Below are 19,959 nucleotides of genomic sequence, written 5' to 3'. Positions count from 1 at the left end.
ATGCTGGCTCAGGAATTCTGGGAGTTGAAGTCCACGAGTCATGAAGGGGGCCATAGTTCCCCCATGCTGGCTGAGGAATTCTGGGAGTTGAAGTCCGCCAGTCATGAAGGGGCCATGGTTCCCCCATGCTGGCTCAGGAATTCTGGGAGTTGAAGTCTGCCAGTCATGAAAGGGCCATGGTTCCCCCATGCTGGCTCAGGAATTCTGGGAGTTGAAGTCCACGAGTCATGAAGGAGCCAAAGTTCCCCCATGCTGGCTCAGGAATTCTGGGAGTTGAAGTCCACGAGTCATGAAGGGGGCCATAGTTCCCCCATGCTGGCTGAGGAATTCTGGGAGTTGAAGTCCGCCAGTCATGAAGGGGCCATGGTTCCCCCATGCTGGCTCAGGAATTCTGGGAGTTGAAGTCTGCCAGTCTTGAAAGGGCCATGGTTCCCCCATGCTGGCTCAGGAATTCTGGGAGTTGAAGTCCACGAGTCATGAAGGAGCCAAAGTTCCCCCATGCTGGCTCAGGAATTCTGGGAGTTGAAGTCCACGAGTCATGAAGGGGGCCATAGTTCCCCCATGCTGGCTGAGGAATTCTGGGAGTTGAAGTCCGCCAGTCATGAAGGGGCCATGGTTCCCCCATGCTGGCTCAGGAATTCTGGGAGTTGAAGTCTGCCAGTCATGAAAGGGCCATGGTTCCCCCATGCTGGCTCAGGAATTCTGGGAGTTGAAGTCCATGAGTCATAAAAGAGCCAAGGTTGCCTACCCCTGCCCTATAGTATTTCAGACAAACAGCTGGCCGGTCTCTTCTTGAAAACCTCCAGTGTTGGAGCACTCACAGCTTCTGGAGGGCAAGCTGTTCCACCGATTTAATTGTTTTCACGGTCAGCAGTCATAACATTTGCAGGAGAAAGAAAGAAAGGGGTAAAAAGAAAGAAAACTGGTAATTCAATTTCAGTTTTGGTTTTTTTGTAAAGCCTAAACAAAATTACTCGGCAGTTAAGTTTTAGAATCGGAAAAAATGCATTGAAATGTTATTGTCGGAGGGAGCCATTTTTCTGGTTCACGTTTCCCGTTTTATTCACATTTTGGGGGTTCGGGAAAATGTCCTTGTAGCCAGGCCATTTCAGGACTTTGCGATGTTTTTCTGCCCGCAGCACTGAAGTTGTGTGAAATGGTACCTGGTCTTCTGTTTGAGCAGGGGGTTGGACTAGAAGATCTCTTGAGGTCCTTTTCAACTCTGTTATTCTGTTATTTAAGTTGCTGGCTATTATCCCCTTCATCAGATCCCCACTAACTTCCCAGTTTAGCTGATCCCTTAGTGGTCTCCCAGCCTGCTGCTAACCTGGCCTGATTTATGTTTTTCTCTGAGGCCCAGTCAAGGCCAACCAGTTGCCACCACCGGCTGAGCTGAGAGTTTTCCAGAGGTAGCAGAAATCTGTCAAGCCTTGGTGAAGTTTTAAATAAAACACCTGGATTTTTCCCACCTTTGGGGCGAAAACGATGGAAAAAAAAACAGCCTTCTCAAATTCAGCCTTTTTGCTGCTGAATGTCAGAGAAGTATAGTAGACTTCAACCACAACTGAGCTCAAAATTTCTTGTCGTTGAGCGAGACATTTGTTAAATAAGCTTTGCCCCATTTTATGACCGCCCTGGCCACGGTTGTTAAGTAAATTGCGTCAGTTGTTAAGTCAGTAACACGGTTCTTAAATGAATCTGGCTCCCCCGTGGACTTTGCTCGTCCGAAGGCTGCAAAAGGGGATCACGTGACCTCCCCCCCCGGGGATTCTGCAACCGTCATAAGTACATGCCAGTTGCCAAGCCTCTGAATTTTGATCACGTGACCGTGGGGATGATGCAACGGTTGTAAGTGTGAAAAATGGTCACAACTCTCTCTTTTCCAGTGCAGTGGTCATTTTGAATGGTCACTAAAGGAACTATAGTAAGTGGAGGATTACCACCTACTTTGGGCGTGTTCAAAGGGGCTGGGGGTGGAGGGCTGTACCTGGGCCCATCCCTGCCCTATCAGGAAGATGTGTTTAAGAATGGAAGAGAAGAGAAGAGAAATACAGAATAGAATAGAATAGAATAGAATAGAATAGAATAGAATAGAATAGAATAGAATAGAATAGAATAGAATAGAATAGAATAGAATAGATACTGGAAAATAGAATAGAATAGAATAGAATAGAATAGAATAATGGAATGGAATGGAATGGAATAAAATACAGAATAAAATAGAATACATCACAATACTATAGAATAACATAGAACAGAAACGACTAGAACACAACACAATACTGTAGAATTAGAGTAGAACACAACACAACACAATACTGTAGAATTAGACTAGAACACAACACAACACAATACTGTAGAATTAGACTAGAATAGAACACAATATAATACTGTAGAATTAAAATAGAACACAACACAATACTGTTGAATTAGAATAGAACACAACACAATACTGTAGAATAAGAATAGAATAGAACACAATACTGTAGAATTAGAATAGAATAGAAAGAATAGAACACAACACAATACTGTAGAATTAGAACAGAACGGAATGGAATGGGGAACAGAGCAGAACAGAATAGAATATCAGATTTGGAAGGGACCTTGGAGGTCATCTAGTCCAATCCCCTGCTCAGGCAGGAAATCCTGTGCCATTTCAGACAAATGGTTGTCCATTCCCTTCTTAAAAACCTCCAGTGCTGGAGCACCCACAACTTCTGGAGGCAGGCTGTTCCACTGGTTAATTGTTCTCACTGTCAGGAAATGTCTCCTGAGTCCTAGGTGTGTTGCTTTGTTGCCTTGCAGAGGGAAGAGACACGCAGGAGTATGGCAGCTTTGAACTGGAAGCCGTTTGTGTACGGAGGTCTGGCTTCCATCACCGCGGAATGTGGTGGGTATCTGAACCCTGAAATAATCGGGTGAAGGATTTGCTGCTCATTTAAAAAACTGCCCGGCGTAGTTGCTTAATTAACTTGCAAATGACCCGTGCAGCCCAACGTGCCTTGGCACTAAAGTCTTTGCAAGATCTCTAACGAAGCGTGGCAGAGCCTGGAGTCTTACAGAGAGGGGCCATAACCCAATTTAATGCTGTTGCCACCTGTTCATTTTTTTTAAAAAAAATATTTCAAGTAGTCCTCAGCTTACGACCACAAGCGAGCCGAAAAATTCTGTGGCTAAATGAAACATTTGTTAAGTGGGTTTCCCCTCATTTTACGACTCTTTTCTCACCACACTTGTTCATTGCAGTTGATAAGTTAGTGACCCGGTTGTTAAGTGAATCGGGCTTCCCCGTTGACTTGGCTTGTCGGAAGGTCACAAAAGGGGATCCCCTGCCCCTCCCCCCAGGACCTGCGACCGTCGTAAGTGTGAGTCAGTTGCCAAGCGTCTGAATTTTGATCACGTGGCCACCCAGAGGCTACAACGGTTGTCCGTGTGTGAGAAAAACAGACGCAAGTCACCATTTTCAGTGATGTTGTAAATCTGAACGGTCACGAAATGAACTGGGTTGTAAGTGGAGGACCGCCTGCCTTGTGCCCGTGTCCCTATTTTTTTTTTTTAACAAAAAAGCAACAGGTTTTCATTTCTGTTTTGGAATGAGCAAAATATCCAATAGCTGTAACTCAGTCTTGAAGAGAAGCTGGTGTTTTGCTTGCAAACCATGGATAAAATTACTTAGATGGGTAAATGAAACGTGGTCTTATTATTAAGGTTTCCTGGAGATAAATCTTATTTTAAAATTATAGGCATTTTACATTGCAAAGCGATGGCCACCTTAAAATAGAAGTATAACTTGATCAGGGTGAATTAACTACTTCCATTCAGGGGCCTACTTGTAAATGCACTTCCTTCCTTTTTAATACCAGGAATTTGACTCTTGAGGCCTGCTTGAAACAGCCAAGCGATACATTTTGAATTTTAAAAAAGGAATTTAAAAAGGAAGACTTCTTTGCTTTGCTTTGTTTTGCTTTTTTGAGAAAAGGGAATTTTTACTTCTTTAAAACTATGTTTCTCTCGAAATAAATCTACATTGTGACTGAATTTTGATACAGTATAAACTGGGGGAAGGAAAAAGTGAAGAAGTATCCAGTTTTGTTTTTTTAAAAAAGCAGGAAATTAATACTTTAGTGCAAAAACAAAATTTATTACATCTCCAGCATAACTAGATGTTTGCAAAAGCAGTCAGAAATATTATTGTGCCTTGCTAGGAATGTACTTTACTATTATCTGAAGCTTGCTCCCAGCCTGTGGAATGCAATTGTGGCTCCTATTTTTCATTCAACAGCATTTGAGTTATTATCTTAACTTGTACTGTTATTGTGTTGCTAAGAGGTTTTTTTTTATTTCACACTTTAATTATTTGTAGTGCTTTGAACGAAACTGTGGCATGTATACAGTAATAATATTCAGATATTCTAATAGATAGACAGCAGAATGTGGACCAGCAGATTAAAATATGAATTGTTATAGATAAGTTGAAAGGTTTGATTAAAAAAAAGGTATATAGTTATTTTTAATGAAATTAGCTGTTTTTAAAAATTTAAGGCCCCCTTGTGCACCACGCACAAACAGACACACGCAGAAACACAAGAATGTATATTCTGCCCAATTTTATGTTGGAAACTTAAGTTTGCTTCATTCTGGAATGTATATGTTTCTGTAAATTTATAATTCACGAACTGATCAGTTTTTTTCTTGGGCGCGTAGGTACTTTCCCAATTGATCTGACAAAAACGCGCCTGCAGGTACAAGGTCAAAAAAATGATGTGAAGCATAAAGAAATTCGTTATCGTGGGATGGTTCACGCTTTAGTGAAAATATTCAGGGAAGAAGGATTGAAGGCCTTATACTCTGGGTAAGATTTCTAATCTTGACTGTTCTGTGGGTTGTTGAAATGTGCAAATGTGTTTCTTTGTAGTTAAATAGTTGGGTGACAGACTTGTGTGTAACATGCTATATATACGATTCTTGTCTATTGAATCGTATCCAGTTTTCGGAGACTATCTAGACCAGTGGTCCTCAACCTGTGGGTTGGGACCCCTTTTGGGGTCGAACGACTATTTCACGGGGGTCGCCAAACAACGCAGTCCGCCATTTTTTCCCCCTTTTCCTTAGCTGTGCTCCTCCCTTTTATTCTATTGCAGTGTTTCTCAACCCTGACCATTTTAAGGCATGTGGACTTCAACTCCCAGAATTCCACAGCCAGCAATGCTGGCTGTGGAATTCTGGGAGTTGAAGTCCACATGCCTTAAAATGGTCAAGGTTGAGAAACACTGTTCTATTGGCTTTTGAAAGCCAATCGAATAGACTCTCTTGAATAGAGTCTAATTCTATTGGCTTTCCAAAGCCAATAGGAATTGTCCAGGCTGTCTCTGCCCTGCTGAGCCCGCCAAAAGTCCCATTCTGCAAACGGTGCTGCACCTGTTAAGTAGTCCTCGACTTACGACTGATTGAGTAGTCCTCGACTTACGACCGTTTGGAGGGTCGCGGCATTAAAAAGGTTGAGAACCACTGCCCTAGACAAATCTTTGCAAGTTTCTTGGCAAGAGAAGTGGTTTGCCATTGCTTCCTTCTTAGGGCTGAGAGAAAACGACTGGCTCCTGGTTTCCAGTGTGATGCCTTAACCAGTATCCCAAACTGGGGTTTTAGATTATCTTAGGCCTAATGTTTGGACCTAATTCTGAGTCACATCCTAGCTTATTTTCTGGATGGGCTAATTTGCATTAACCTCTTGAGGAAAAAAAGCTGCTGGATTGTAAACAAAATTGTGCACCTTTTTAGGTGCGACCACTGCTTTTATAGTTTGGGCTGTTCTAAATCTTTTCCCCCTGTTGTGTGCTTTTACACGAACACACATACACATGCAATACAATCCCAATCAGATTGGTTAGGAATGTCCTGAACAATTCTTTAAAAAGCTTGGTATTCTCTGTTTTTTTTTCCTCCTGAACATCTAAGCCCAAAGTTCTGAAATAAAATCTTTTGGAAAAAGTGCGTTCCCTTCTCTCCTGCTTTGCACACAACTGCTGGAGATTTCTGCATTTATAGATTCTTCATAACTTCCCCTGGGAGTCAAACTTTCGTCTAAGTTGATAGAAGTCCATGTTCCTAGCTGAGAACTTTTTTCCAGCAATAGCTAATTCAACCAGTAGTAATGGATAGAAGGGAGCCAGTTTGGTGTAGTGCTGAAGACCCATACAAGAAATCAGGAGACTGAGTTCTAGTCTTGCCTTAGACATGAAATCAACTGGGTGACTTGGGGTCAATTATTACCTTGCAGAAGAAAAGGAGGAGAAGGACACATCATTTTGGAAAAACCTTGCCGAGAAACCTTGGCTCTTTTATGACTGGTGGACTTCAACTCCCAGAAGTCCTGAGCCAGCCATGCTGAGGGGAAAGGGAGAGGCTTCCAAGCTGAGCCAGGCTGGCTCAGGAATTCTGGGAGTTGAACTCCACCAGTCTTGAAGGGGCCATAGTCCCCCCATGCTGGCTCAGGAATTCTGGGAGTTGAAGTCCACAAGTTACAAAAGAGCCAAGGTTGCCTACCCCTGGACTAGGAGGGGTAGAACAGGAGGATGTAGGACCAGGGGTAGGCAACCTTGGCTCTTTTGTGACTTGTGGACAGGGGTAGGACACCGCTTAGAACAGGAGGATGTAGGACAGGGGTAGGCAACCTTGGCTCTTTTATGACTGGTGGACTTCAACTCCCAGAATTCCTGAGCCAGCCATACTGAGGGGAAAAGAAGATGTTTCCAAGTTGAGCCATGCTGGCTAAGGAATTATGGGAGTTGAAGTCCACAAGTCCTAAAGGGGGCCATAGTTCCCTCATGCTGGCTCAGGAATTCTGGGAGTTGAAGTCCACCAGTCATAAAAGAGCCAAGGTTGCCTACCCCTGTCCTAGTCCAAACAATGACCAAGATGATATCAAGGGTACCAAATAAACAAATATAAGTCTCAGTTTATTTGTGCAGGTGGTCAACCATCCTTGGAGACCCTGAGCACTTTTGCTGAAACCAAGCTGGTCGTAACTTCCTCCCCTCAATGCCTCTGCAGATTCTCCATCATCCAGATCATGTTTCTCCCAAAGGTGCTTTTCCAGGAGGCAACTGGACCTTCTTTTTTCTCTTTGAAAATGTTCCTTTTCTCTTCCAAGAAGCTTCTTCAGCTCGGTAGCTTTGTAGAGCTGAAGAAGCTTCTTGGAGAAGAAGCGAGACGTCTTCAAAGAAAAACAAGAAAGTCCAGTTGCCTCCTGAAAAAAAAACACACCTTTGGGATTGCTCACCTGCGTATTATCTGCTTAGAAGACTGCAGGACAGCCAGACCCCTGATTTTATGCCCATTTTTTTCCCCCTTCTTGCAGCATCGCCCCGGCTATGTTACGCCAGGCTTCTTACGGAACCATCAAAATAGGCACTTACCAGAGCTTGAAAAGAATATTTATCGAACGACCAGAAGGTAAAGGAGATATTTTTCTCCCAGATTATTTGAGCTGCATTTCTTAGAGCAGGGGTTCTCAACCTTGGCAACTTTAAGACGTGTGGACTTCAACTCCCAGAATTCCTCAGCCAGCTTTGCTGGCTGAGGAATTCTGGGAATTGAAGTCCACACGTCTTAAAGAAAGCTGGCTGAGGAATTCTGGGAGTTGAAGTCCACACGTCTTAAAGTTGCCAAGGTTGAGAACCCCTCTCTTAGAGCAAAGACTGGTTAGAGCAGAGGGCGAAGGGAGCTAGGAGAGTTTTGATGCAGGGGTCAGCTGTACTAAGACACTTCAAAAAATGTCGCCAAGAAAACTGATAGAATTTAAACCCGAACTGTTTCTACTACGAATACTAGGATCTAATTATGGAAAAGAGAATGAATACCTAATATTGCATGTGTTAACAGCTGCGAGAATAGTATTTGCCCAGTTTTGAAAAAATGAAAAGCTACCTCCTGACCACCTTATTATTACAAAAACATTGGAATGTGCAGAAATGGATAGACTAACTTTAGAAATCAAAGCGAAAGAAGACACAATTTATTTTAAAACATGGGAAAAATTCTATCAATGGTTAGCAACACGAGAGAATGAGAAAAGGTTATGAAATGAAATAGGGTAAATGATACTTTTTATTCAACTTTTATGTTATCTGATTGCTGTGAATACTCTTATATTTCCGATTTTACCTATAAGTAATTATAATTAATAAGCAGTATATCAGTATTTATAAGTAATTATATTCAATTAGTAATATATTATTAATAGTACATTAATTATTGTTATTCGTAGAAAGAATGATATGTATTGGTTAATTTCTCATTCTTATTAGTGATAAAACTATTTATTAACTACGGACATTTAACATGTACACCCAGATGGTAGTCTGCTTGCTAAAGAGTCAATTTATTGTTGGGGTTAACCCCGCTATTGTACCTATCCCTATCTTTGGTTTAATCCTTGTTCTTTACCCTATGTTATATCCCTATCTATTTCATTCCCTCCCCATCCCTATAAAATCCAATAAAATACATACATACATACATACATACATACATATATAGGTCTTTGGCTATGTGGGTTTTCTCCCGCGTAAAATTGGAAGTGTCTTGCCGACGTTTCGATGAAGTCCCATTCGTCATCTTCAGGCTGGTGTTTTCAGCTTTGTGCTTCTAGGAGCAATGTGTAGAAGCACGAAGCTGAAAACACCAGCCTGAAGATGATGAATGGGAGTTTGTAGAAGTGTTGCCAAGACACTTCCAATTTTATGCGGGAGAAAACCCGAATAACCAAAGAACTACATACAAACACCCGCGAAAACCTCAGAAAACATATAATACATACATACATACATACATACATACATACATATGTGTGTTTTCATAGATTTTCACAAGTATAGGTATGCATGTCTTGGTGTATTCGGGTCTTTTCCCACGTAAGATTGAGAGTATCTTGGCGACGTTTCGACGAGGTCCCACTCGTCATCTTCAGGCTGGGGTTGGCTGTGTAGGAGTTATTGTTTGTGGATTGTTTGGCTGTTTCAGCCAAACAATCCACAAACAATAACTCCTACACAGCCAACCAATCCACCTACAGCAACTAAGCCAGCACTCCACATACCCCCACCAATATATATATAGAGAGATGGCAGCTCCGATCACACTTTGCTTGCACAAGCACGAAGCCAAAGATCCCAGCCTGAAGATAACGAGTGGGACCTCTTCGAAACGTCGCCAAGATCCTCTCATCAGAGCTGGTTTGGACCTCCAAAGATGAATTTTGAGTGTGACGATATATTTTTTTTCCTCCTGAAACAGATGAAACGTTGGCTGTCAGTGTATTCTGTGGGGTCCTGTCTGGGGTCATCTCATCTTCCATTGCTAACCCCACTGATGTCCTGAAGGTAAGTTTTTCGCCTTCTGTCTCATTTTGCATCAAAAGGGCCAATGATGTTTCAGAGAAAGCAGCAGGCAGCTGAAGCTGATGGCGAATTTTCAGAGTTAGCAGAAAACTTGTGAGGTATAAAACACAAAACCAAATCTGCTTTTGACGTAATGAACCAAAGAGGGCTGGGGATTCTGACTTCGACTGAACCGCGGTTCATTTAGTAACGGTTCAAAGTTACAAGATCACAGAAAGAGAGTGACTTAACGACCGTGTTTCACACTTAACGACCGTTGCAGCATCCCCAGGGTCACGTGATCAAAATTCAGAAGCTTCATACTTACGACCGTTGCTGTGTCCCAAAGTCACGTGACCTCTTTTGGGGGCAGCAAAATCCATGGGGAAAGTTGGATTTACTTAACAGCTGTGTTACTAATTGACCAACTGCAGCGATTCACTCAAGAACTGTGGCAAGGGAGGTCGTAAAATGGGGCAAAACTCACGTGACAGATGTCTCCCTTAACAACGGAAAGTTTGGGCTCAGTGGAGGATTACCTGTGTAGTAATTGTCAGCCTGCCTTTAAAAGCCCAGCCAGCCTCAACTCCTTTTCCCAAGACCTTACAAGGGGCAAACAGCTAAGCTCGTTCTTAAATACCACCATCTGGCATTTGATATCCTGAGCCATTCCCACTTTCTGAGTCACCCCTCTGGAATGAGCACGGAGGTTCCAGACGTGTCTCAGATTTTGGCCCAAGAAGTAAGGGGGAGGGAGACTCTGCACCATCGGTTGACCATCCGATGGATGCTGGAAAATTTCGTCTCTGACCTCAGAGAGCACCAAGGACTCCCTAATTTCGTCTCTGCTCCGAGTAAGGAGAAAATATCACTTCCTATTAAAGTGGAATCCAGCATCACAATCAGAATAGAGCTGGAAGGGACCTTGGAGGTCATCTAGTCCAGTGGTTCTCAACCTTTTTAATGCCGCGACCCCCCAACCGGTCGTAAGTCGAGGACTACTCAACCGGTCGTAAGTCGAGGACTACTCAACCGGTGCAGCACCGTTTGCAGAATGGGACTTTTGGCGGGCTCAGCAGGGCAGAGACAGCCTGGACAATTCCTATTGGCTTTTGAAAGCCAATAGAATTAGACTCTATTCAAGAGAGTCTATTTTATTGGCTTTCAAAAGCCAAGAGAATAAAGGGGAGTAGCACAGCTAAGGAAAAGGGGGAAAAAATGGCGGACTGCGTTGTTTGGCGACCCCCGTGAAATGGTCGTTTGACCCCAAATGGGGTCCCGACCCACAGGTTGAGAATTACTGCCCTATACTCTTTCAGACAAATGGCTGTCCGGTCTCTTCTTAAAAACCTCCAGTGATGGAGCGCCCCCGATTTCTGGTGGCAAGCTGTTCCACTGGTTAATTGTCCTACCTCTATCTCGTGGAATCCAATATTAATTATTCCACCTAATTGTTATCTCCCCATAAAGCAGCCTTGGTCCTTTTTAAGCGTGGAGCAGAAGTTGGGATTTTCTCTATACAGGTTGTCCTCGACTCATTTAGTGACCATTTGGAATTGCAACGGCCCTGAACAAAGTGACTTTTGACCATTTTTCACGCTTAACGACCTTTGCGGCATCCCCCACAGGTCATGTGTTCAAAGTTCAGATGCTTGGCAACTGGCTCACATTTATGACGGTCACAATGTCCCACGGGGGTCCCGTTTTGCGACCTTCCGACAAGCGGAGTCAATGGGGGGGGGGAAGCCAGATTCACTTAACAACCGGGTGACTCATTTAACAATTGCAGGGGTTCACGGAACAGCTGTGGCAAGGCCGGTCGTAAAATGGGCCGAAACACGTTTTAACGACTGTCTCGCTTAGCAGCAGAAATTCTGGGCTCGTAAGTTGAGGACTTCCTCCACGTAACAACTTAACAGGAAGTTCTCAATTTAACATCCATTTGCTAACTGGAATCTCTTTCACGTGGTTAACGTGGCATTTTAAATTCCCCTCTCTGTCAAGCCAGCTCCTTTTTCTCTCTTTTCTGTTATTAATAAATCTCCAAGGGAACACTCTGCTGGAGGTCATCGTAGGGAAATAAAACCTACTACAGCAGTGTCACGAGAAGAAAATAGCTGAGCATGTTAATAGTATCTAATTTAAGACCCGGGCTACATTTTCAATCCTCTGGCTTCCTATTATACCAGCGGTGAGGTCAATGCATTGCTTAAAGGGCCTCCAGCATTCTTTAAATATATATATATATTAGATTGTAGAATAAAATACAAAAGTAGAAAAGCAAATAATAGGATACAGTGGGGAAGAGAAAGGGAAAGAAAAGGCATTGACTTCTGGCTCTCTCTGTTGCAGTAGAACAGTGTTTCTCAGCCTTGACAATTTTAAGGCATGTGGACTTCAACTCCCAGAATTCCACAGCCAGCAATGCTGGCTGTGGAATTCTGGGAGTTGAAGTCCACATGCCTTAAAATTGTCAAGGTTGAGAAACACTGCAGTAGAATGAAGCCTTAACCTTGAAGCATCAACTTTTTACTTTTCCATAATAGTATAAACTAGCCCAGGGGTCTTCCAACTTGGCCCTTTGATGACTTGTGGACTTCAACTCCCAGAGTTCCTCAGCCAGGCACTAGAACTCCCAGTCTCCTGGTGATTGGCCCAGAGTTATCCAGCTGGCTTTCAGGCCTAAGGCGGGACTAGAACTCACCATCTCCTGGTGATTGGCCCAAAGTCACCCAGCTGGCTTTCATGCCTAAAGTGGGGCTAGAACTCACCGTCTCCTGGTTCCTAGCCTGCTGCTTTAACCACTAGACCATGCTGCCTTTCCATTTATGCTCATTTTTTAAGCGTTTGACATTTTGGAGGTGGATTTTGCCTTTTATATTCCGTTCAGCGTTTCCTTTGGAATCAGATCGATGCCCGGCAACGTCTTCGTATTGCGTTTTCCTTTCCAGCCAGTGAGAAAGGTTGCTTCCCCAAAACAGTTGGGTGTAAAACACATTGTACAGAAGCGGCAACTTTTCTTCTGCAATCTCACGGGTTCCCATCTTAGATAGGACTGAGGCAAGGAGAAAGTTGAGCCGTAGCCAAAAGTTGGCAGAAAAAGCACATTCTTTTCCTGTGTGTGTGTGTGTGTGTGTGTGTGTGTGTGTGTTTTGGAACATATTCTCACTCTTCCCTCCCCCCCCCCCAAAAGGGCAAGAGACCTACATGATCTCTGAAAGGTGCCCTTTGAAATTAAGTTGCCCATCTCTGGTTTAGAGCTACATCTGAGCCCAATGAATGTCAGCAAGGCAGTTTTGATCGATGCCCTCATTTCATCACGGGAAAAACTGCACCCCGATCCATAGGTGACACCTTTTCTGTTCTGTTCTCTTCTTTCCTATCCCCGATAAATCCTAGATCAGGATGCAAGTTCAAGGCAGCCTCGTAGCTGGTGGAATGCTTGGGAACTTCATGAATATTTATCAGAAGGAAGGAACCCGAGGCTTGTGGAAGGCAAGTTAACTCAATCCATTTCAGAAACGTGCCAAATTCTCCTGGTTCTGGAGCTGAGAAAGTTCCCAGGACGAGCGCTGCAAAGGAACTCCTTCTGGATTGTGGCTGTTTTTCCCCAGACTGGGCAAAACCTAGTTTTTTTTTTTAATTTAAGGTTGAAACGTTGCATCTATCGTGTTTATAGATAGGGAGAAATGTTTCTTAATTTGTGGATTTAAGGGATCCTTTTGCACTGAAAGCAAAAGAACACCATATTGTCCGTGACACGACCTGGGAATCAGCGAAGCGAAGCTGCCCATCATGAAAAAATCTGAATTATTTTTATTCTCCCTACACAAAGCAGGACCTGCAGATTGTAGAAAACACATTGAAAATCTGTAAGACGGAGAGAAATTCCGGTTTGTTCCTCATTAGCGTCCATCTCTGTGATTCTGAAATACAGTAGTGACCAAAATTGTGGAAATCTTTTGGGAAAAGTGTATTTTTGAGGCTTGATGGCTAATAACACCACTTTTTGGGGGGGAGTAGTACCATAAAATTATATATCAATGGAAAGATAATTTAATCAAGAATGTAATGCAACGACGTTTGTTCAATTATCTGTACTGTATTCTATGAAAAGTTATAGCCAAATAACCAGAAAAAAGAAGCACAACTTGCTTAGGTTGATGTCAGGTAGCTTTCCTTCATCTGATGGTAGCCAATGAGCATGAGTGTTTAGAGAGCCAATTGGGTGTCATCTTGTTTTGGCCATGAGCCAATCAGATCACAGTAGGATCTAGTTATCGATGTCGTGTATTGAAGCTGAGAGGAGGACATTTGTCAGTGTGTTGTGTGATTGCTATCAAGTTGGTTGGGTTTTTTTGTGTTCTTTCATTGAGTGAGCTTGTAAAACGTAATAAAATTAAAGTCATGGTGCAAAGAGTTGACCGGTCATCCAAAAAGCAATATAAAATAGTCTTATTAAGTGAACAAGGCTACAGTTATAAAGAAATTAGAAGAAAAATGGGTGGAAACTTAACCAAAGGTGACATTTCCACTGTACACTTTTCCCAAAAGGTTTCCACCGTTTTGGCCACTACTCTATTTGGGAGAACACTTGCAGTTTTTTTTTCTAAGAAGAATTATTAACGGGAAAACTGGGTACGTGGAGAACTCTTAAGAATTATTAACAGGAAAACTGATGGATGGAGAATTTCTGGTATTTGACAGATTCTACCTTGGACTTTCTCTTGGGGAAATAAAAATAATTCAGTTTCTTTCGCGATGGATTTATTAAAAACATCGATCCCATATTTTCAGAATCAATGTAAGGATTGTCCCAGAGTAGAACAGCTCAATAAAGACGCTGATATCACAGATAAAGCTGTAAATTGTTTGTTGAAGGACAAGTTGCTTTGTTTTGACTCTATGGCTGTGCTCTTCTTTTCGCAGGGAGTCTCACTTACTGCTCAGAGAGCAGCGGTGGTGGTCGGCGTGGAGCTGCCCGTTTATGACCTTACCAAAAAGCATATCATCCTCAGTGGCTACATGGGAGACACGGTGTACACTCACCTGCTGTAAGTCCTGAAGGAGACGAGACGGACAGCCCTGGTTTAAGAGAAGGAAAAGAGAGGATTGCCCGAGGGTTTCTGAGGTTCCAGCTTGAATCCGTCTGTGTAATTATCACCAGAAGGGAAAGGTTGAGACATTTTCAACGACATCTTTCCTCCTCCTCCTCCCCCTCCCCCTCCTCCTCCTCCTCCTCCAATATCACCATCACCTTTTTGTTTTCAGTTCTTCAAGAACATTGTTTCCATGTCTGGGGAAAACAATCCATGTTTATCTTCTCTCAATAGTTATCATGATCACCCTGGAAGAAGATCTTCTTCTTCTTCTTCTTCTTCTTCTTCTTCTTCTTCTTCTTCTTCTTCTTCTTCTTCTTCTTCTTCTTCTTCTTCTTCTTCTTCTTCTTCTTCTTCTTCTTCTTCTTCTTCTTCTTATTCTTCTTCTTCTTCTTCTTCTTCTTCTTATTCTTCTTCTTCTTCTTCTTCTTCTTCTTCTTCTTCTTCTTCTTCTTCTTCTTCTTCTTCTTCTTCTTCTTCTTCTTCTTCTCCTCCTCCTCCTCCTCCTCCTCCTCCTCCTCCTCCTCCTCCTCCTCCTCCTCCTCCTCCTCCTCCTCCTCCTCCTCCTCCAATATCACCATCATCTTCTTGTTTTCAGTTCTTCAAGAACATTGTTTCCATGTTTATCTTCTCTCAATAGTTATCATGATCACCCTGGAAGAAGATCTTCTTCTCCTCTTCCTCCTCCTCCTCCTCCTCCTCCAATATCACCATCATCTTCTTGTTTTCAGTTCTTCAAAAACATTGTTTCCATGTCTGGGGAAAACAATCCATGTTTATCTTCTCTCAATAGTTATCATGATCACCCTGGAAGAAGATCTTCTCCTCCTCCTCTTCCTCCTCCTCCTCCTCTTTCCCTTCTCCTTCCCTTCCCTTCTCCTCCTCCTCCTCTTCTTCTTCCTCTTCCTTTCCTCCTCCTCTTCCTCTTCCTTCCCTCTCCTCCTTCTCTGCCCCCCATGTCAAAGTCATCAAGTAAGGCAGAGGTGTCAAACTGCCAGCCCGTGGGCCGGATGCGTCACGATGAAATTGCGCCCTCCCCATTGCCGGCAATGGGGAAAAAGTTCCAACATGTCGCGCGATGTCATGTGACGTCGCGAGTTTGACATGTCTGAAGTATGGGAAACGCTGCCCTACGGCATCCTCTGGGGAAGCCAAACAGTCACACTTGCCGTTGCGTTTTCTCGTTTTCCGAGACGGCCCTTTGGATGATCCTCTGAATTTTTCCTCTCAGGGCCAGCTTTACCTGCGGCTTGGCGGGAGCGCTGGCATCCAACCCCATTGATGTGGTGAGGACGCGGATGATGAACCAGAGAACCGTACGAACCGGGCCCCAGCCCGGCTACAAGGGAACTCTAGACTGCTTGCTTCAGGTCCGTAGACGTCCTTCAGTGGCAAGAACAACGTTAGATAAGAGACCTTTATCCCGAACACAATTTGCAGGGTCCGGTGTTGCAGAATGAGGGGGTGTGTGTCTGTTTTGTACCGTGACTGAAATCACGATGTGGTTCAACCATCATGAGTCCCAACTTTCAGAGGCGAGGGACGATGGGAACACGTGGTCCAAAACATCTGGATAGCATCTACCGTATATTCCGGCGTATGATGACTTTTGAGAGCATTGAAACAGCCTCCAAACTCGGGGGTCGTCTTATACACCGAGTCGTCTTATACGCCGGAAATAAGGTAGTTTTTGGCATATAAGACGACTTTCTAGGCATGCGACTCGGCGTTGATCGTCTTATACGCCGGAAATAACGTAGTTTCCGGCGTATAAGATGACTTTTAGGCATGTGACTCGGCGTCGATCGCCTTATACGTTGGAAATACTGGTTAGTTTCCGGCGCATAAGATGACTTTCTAGGCATGCGACTCGGCGTCGATCGTCTTATATGCCGGAAATACTGGTAGTTTCCGGTGTATAAGACGACTTTCTAGGCATGCGACTCGGCGTCGATTGTCTTATACACCAGAAATAACGTAGTTTCCGGCGTATAAGATGACTTTCTAGACATGTGACTTGGCGTCGATCGTCTTGCAACCTGGTGTCGAACTCGGGGGTCGTCTTATACGCCGGGTCGCCCTATACGCCGGAATATACGGTATTTGTTCCTTATTTATAAACTGACCTTTAGACTCTCTTTGCCTCCATCCTTGGTGCCTGTAAGGGGAGGGGAAGATTCCTGCTTTTGTTTTAAATCAGAATTCAGTTCTCCTTTGGAAAAAGCCTCTCCAGACCTCGGGGTCAACTCGTAAGGATTAAACTTGATGGGGAAGACGTCCCTCCCTTGTGCGTAAAGAGGCTGAAGCTGCAGATAGTCCCTGATTTCAGGCCAGTTCTTTCCTAGGAGTGAATTCGTGGAGAACTTTTCAGCAGGAGGTCCTTAAGAACACCTTCTGTTGGGGCCGGCTTGTAGACACCCTGGCCAGCTGGTTTTGAAAGGAGACTCTTGACCATTAGTGCAAGGCCCACCATCCAGTCTTCATCCGTCCTTCGTTTGTGATACGGGACGGGATGGGAGGTGCTTCTGTTTGCAGAGAGGGAAAGAGACGGTGTCTCCTGTGCCGAGCGTGGATTATGGAATATTCAGAGGTTTTCTCTTATTTTTCGTAGACCTGGAAGAACGAAGGTTTTTTCGCCTTGTACAAAGGATTCTGGCCCAACTGGTTAAGGCTTGGGCCTTGGAATATCATTGTATCCTTTTTTCCATGCATTTTCTTTTATTTATTTATACCCTGCCTTTATTATTTCTACAAATAACTCAGTTCAGCAAATATGTCCGACACACCTTCTTCTTCCTATATTCCCCACAACAACAACAATAACCCTGTGAGGTGGGTGGGACTGAGAGAGGGTGATTGGCCCAAAGTCACCCAGCCGGCTTTCATGGATAAGGCGGGACTAGAACTCCCAGTCTCCTGGTGATTGGCCCATGGTCACCCAGGTGGTCTTCACAGCTAAGGCGGGACTAGAACTCCCAGTCTCCTGGTGATTGGCCCACAGTCACCCAGGTGATTTTCATAGCTAAGGCGGGACTAGAACTCCCAGTCTCCTGGTGATTGGCCCACAATCACCCAGCTGGGTGTTATGGCTAAGGCAAGACTTGAATTCACAGCCTCGTGCTTTCTAGCCTGTTGCCTTAACTGGCTCTATATTTTCAGACGTTTATATAAAATGTGAAATTCTCTAAACAAAAAGTAAGTGAATATCCACTTACGCCAAGCAAAGATAATATCTGCTCTGCTTTCTCTGTCTTAAAATATTTATGCCAGTTATCAATTTATTGTGGGGGGTTTTACAATTAGAAATAACTGCACTTTATTCAACAATAAGAATCTTGCACTGTTGCCTAACCCTCTGGGAGCAATGGGTTTCTGGATTTTCATTTACTCAAAATTCATTCATTTTTCTTCACTGGTAATCGCGGGACCATCATAGCAAGTGTATGCACATTTTCATTTACAAAGTTATAATTATTATTATTATTTTTGCTTCAATAGATCAAAATCCCTTCTGGAATCGGCCATCTGAAATGCACTCCTTTTTCAATTAATTTCTTAGTTAGAAACTGGGATTCTCTTCGGGATTCTCTTATTCTAATACAGTGGTTCTCAACCTTTTTAATGCTGCGACCCCCAACCGGTCGTAAGTCGAGGACTACTCAACCGGTCGTAAGTCGAGGACTACTCAACTGGTGCAGCACCGTTTGCAGAATGGGACTTTTGGCGGGCTCAGCAGGGCAGAGACAGCCTGGACAATTCCTATTGGCTTTTGAAAGCCAATAGAATTAGACTCTATTCAAGAGCGTCTATTCTATTGGCTTTCAAAAGCCAATAGAATAAAAGGGAGGAGCACAGCTAAGGAAAAGGGGGAAAAATGGCGGACTGCTTTGTTTGGCGACCCCCGTGAAATGGTCGTTCGACCCCAAATGGGGTCCCGACCCACAGGTTGAGAACTGCTGCCCTACAGGGCTAATCTGGTCGAGTCACTGCAAGAGGAGCGAGCAGATTTGCTGGAGAAACTGGAGGAAAAGCAGCTAAATGTAATTAGGGACCCTTTTTCATTTAGTAGTAAGATTCAACACTGCCTGTTTTTTTTCTTTAATAATAAGCACTAGTTCTTTGTGACGTATGAACAGCTGAAGAAATTGGATTTCTGACAGTCTGAAAATTGAAGAGGCCAGTTCCTCCATTGGTGATCGTAACCCTCAAGTGCTCTTTCCGGTATTCAAGCGTGCAGAATTGATGAAATTAAATTGTTGGTGCAAAGAACGTTGAAGTTCTCAAGCATTACAGAACAGCGTGTAACTTGAAATTGAAACAGATCTTAGCATTGGTCCCGAATTTCATATTTCATAAATATGACGAACATTTCAGTATTGGCATGTCTGAATGGGAGCAAGTGAACAATAGTTAGGGGCAGGTCTTCCGGCAGTTTTCGTTTATTTAAAAACGGGCTCTTTCCAGCAGCTACTGGTTAAAGAGTTCACAACCTTGAGAATCTGTATTTTATATACCAAAGGCATGACTTTTACAAAGCATCCTGTTGTACGCAATAGCATTGCATAAATAATGTGCAAACCGTTATTTGCAAAATAATGTTGAAAATCCTTTTTCTCTTGAAACCTCTCAGTGGTGTTTTTTTTTCTTTTAGAAAAAAAATTAGCATGACATTAATGCCGAATTAAATTCATTACTGTGAGTTTTCAGCGGTGTCTTTAATATTTTGCCCTATCTGACGATTTGAGTAGACCTAATCTTATATTTTTTTTTATTTTAAAAAGATTCAGTTGTGGGCAATAGATGAACTCTTCCACAAATACTACTTGACTGGGCTTTCTGGGAAAGAGTTTTATCGCTGCTCTTCATATTTAGGACAATAATATAAATCATTACAAGCAATGTTGACATTATGAAGACTCATTCATAAATGTCAAGTTATTACAGGTACATTGTGTGCCTGAATAAACCAATTTTTGTCTTCTACTTCCCTGAACTGTGTTCAGAGAATCCAATAATAAGCACAGATAGTTCTTAGTGGTTGTTACAGAGAGTACGCAAAGTCCTCACTTCCCAAAGACGGGAATTTATGTATAAGCAAGTCTTTCTTCCCCAAAATATTTAGAAATAGGATTGTCACAGTTATACGTTGGACCACTGCTTTGGGAAAGCTTCTGCCTGTCTTGATTTCACCGATGGATAACACAGAGTTGTTCCAAACAAATAGGAATTTTATGTATATTTTCATTTCAGCATTAAAAATAGTTTTCATACAGGATCGTAAAGTTTGAGCCGGCAACGATAGTTTGAGATTGCTCCGTTTTGCTCCAAGAGACTTTTTGTCAGAAGAAACTGGAGAATCAACTTGAGACGTCAAATTAGGCCAGCTTGACAAAATATATACATATAAATATATTTATTTATATATGACACACAAAGGACAGTGTTGTTTTTTTTTGGGGGGGGGGAACTGTATTCTGACCAGG

At 43.1% G+C, this 19,959-nt stretch overlaps 1 protein-coding gene across 4 annotated transcripts in view; it reads left to right on the top strand.

Moving 5' to 3' along the window:
- The window catches only part of SLC25A30 (solute carrier family 25 member 30), a 27,286-nt gene extending 7,327 nt beyond the window's left edge, over window positions 1–19,959 (top strand). For 3 of the 4 annotated variants that reach the window (XM_039366718.1, XM_039366722.1, XM_039366721.1), the window contains 9 exons: window positions 2,806–2,890; window positions 4,705–4,852; window positions 7,358–7,452; window positions 9,295–9,380; window positions 12,777–12,872; window positions 14,307–14,431; window positions 15,708–15,846; window positions 17,088–17,168; window positions 18,592–19,959. In XM_039366718.1, the coding sequence (XP_039222652.1) occupies window positions 2,827–2,890; window positions 4,705–4,852; window positions 7,358–7,452; window positions 9,295–9,380; window positions 12,777–12,872; window positions 14,307–14,431; window positions 15,708–15,846; window positions 17,088–17,168; window positions 18,592–18,633 (876 nt within the window). In that variant the 5' untranslated portion in view covers window positions 2,806–2,826 and the 3' untranslated portion in view covers window positions 18,634–19,959. The remainder of the gene's footprint in view (window positions 1–2,805; window positions 2,891–4,704; window positions 4,853–7,357; window positions 7,453–9,294; window positions 9,381–12,776; window positions 12,873–14,306; window positions 14,432–15,707; window positions 15,847–17,087; window positions 17,169–18,591) is intronic. The other variant, XM_039366719.1, reaches the window with a different exon arrangement.

The sequence above is a fragment of the Crotalus tigris genome, unplaced genomic scaffold (assembly GCF_016545835.1).
Source record: "Crotalus tigris isolate CLP2741 ecotype Arizona unplaced genomic scaffold, ASM1654583v1 scf7180000020351.1464749751:1500972, whole genome shotgun sequence".
Taxonomy (NCBI): domain Eukaryota; kingdom Metazoa; phylum Chordata; class Lepidosauria; order Squamata; family Viperidae; genus Crotalus; species Crotalus tigris.
Note: the sequence above shows the minus strand (reverse complement) of the source record. Positions and strands in the feature narration are given on the sequence as shown.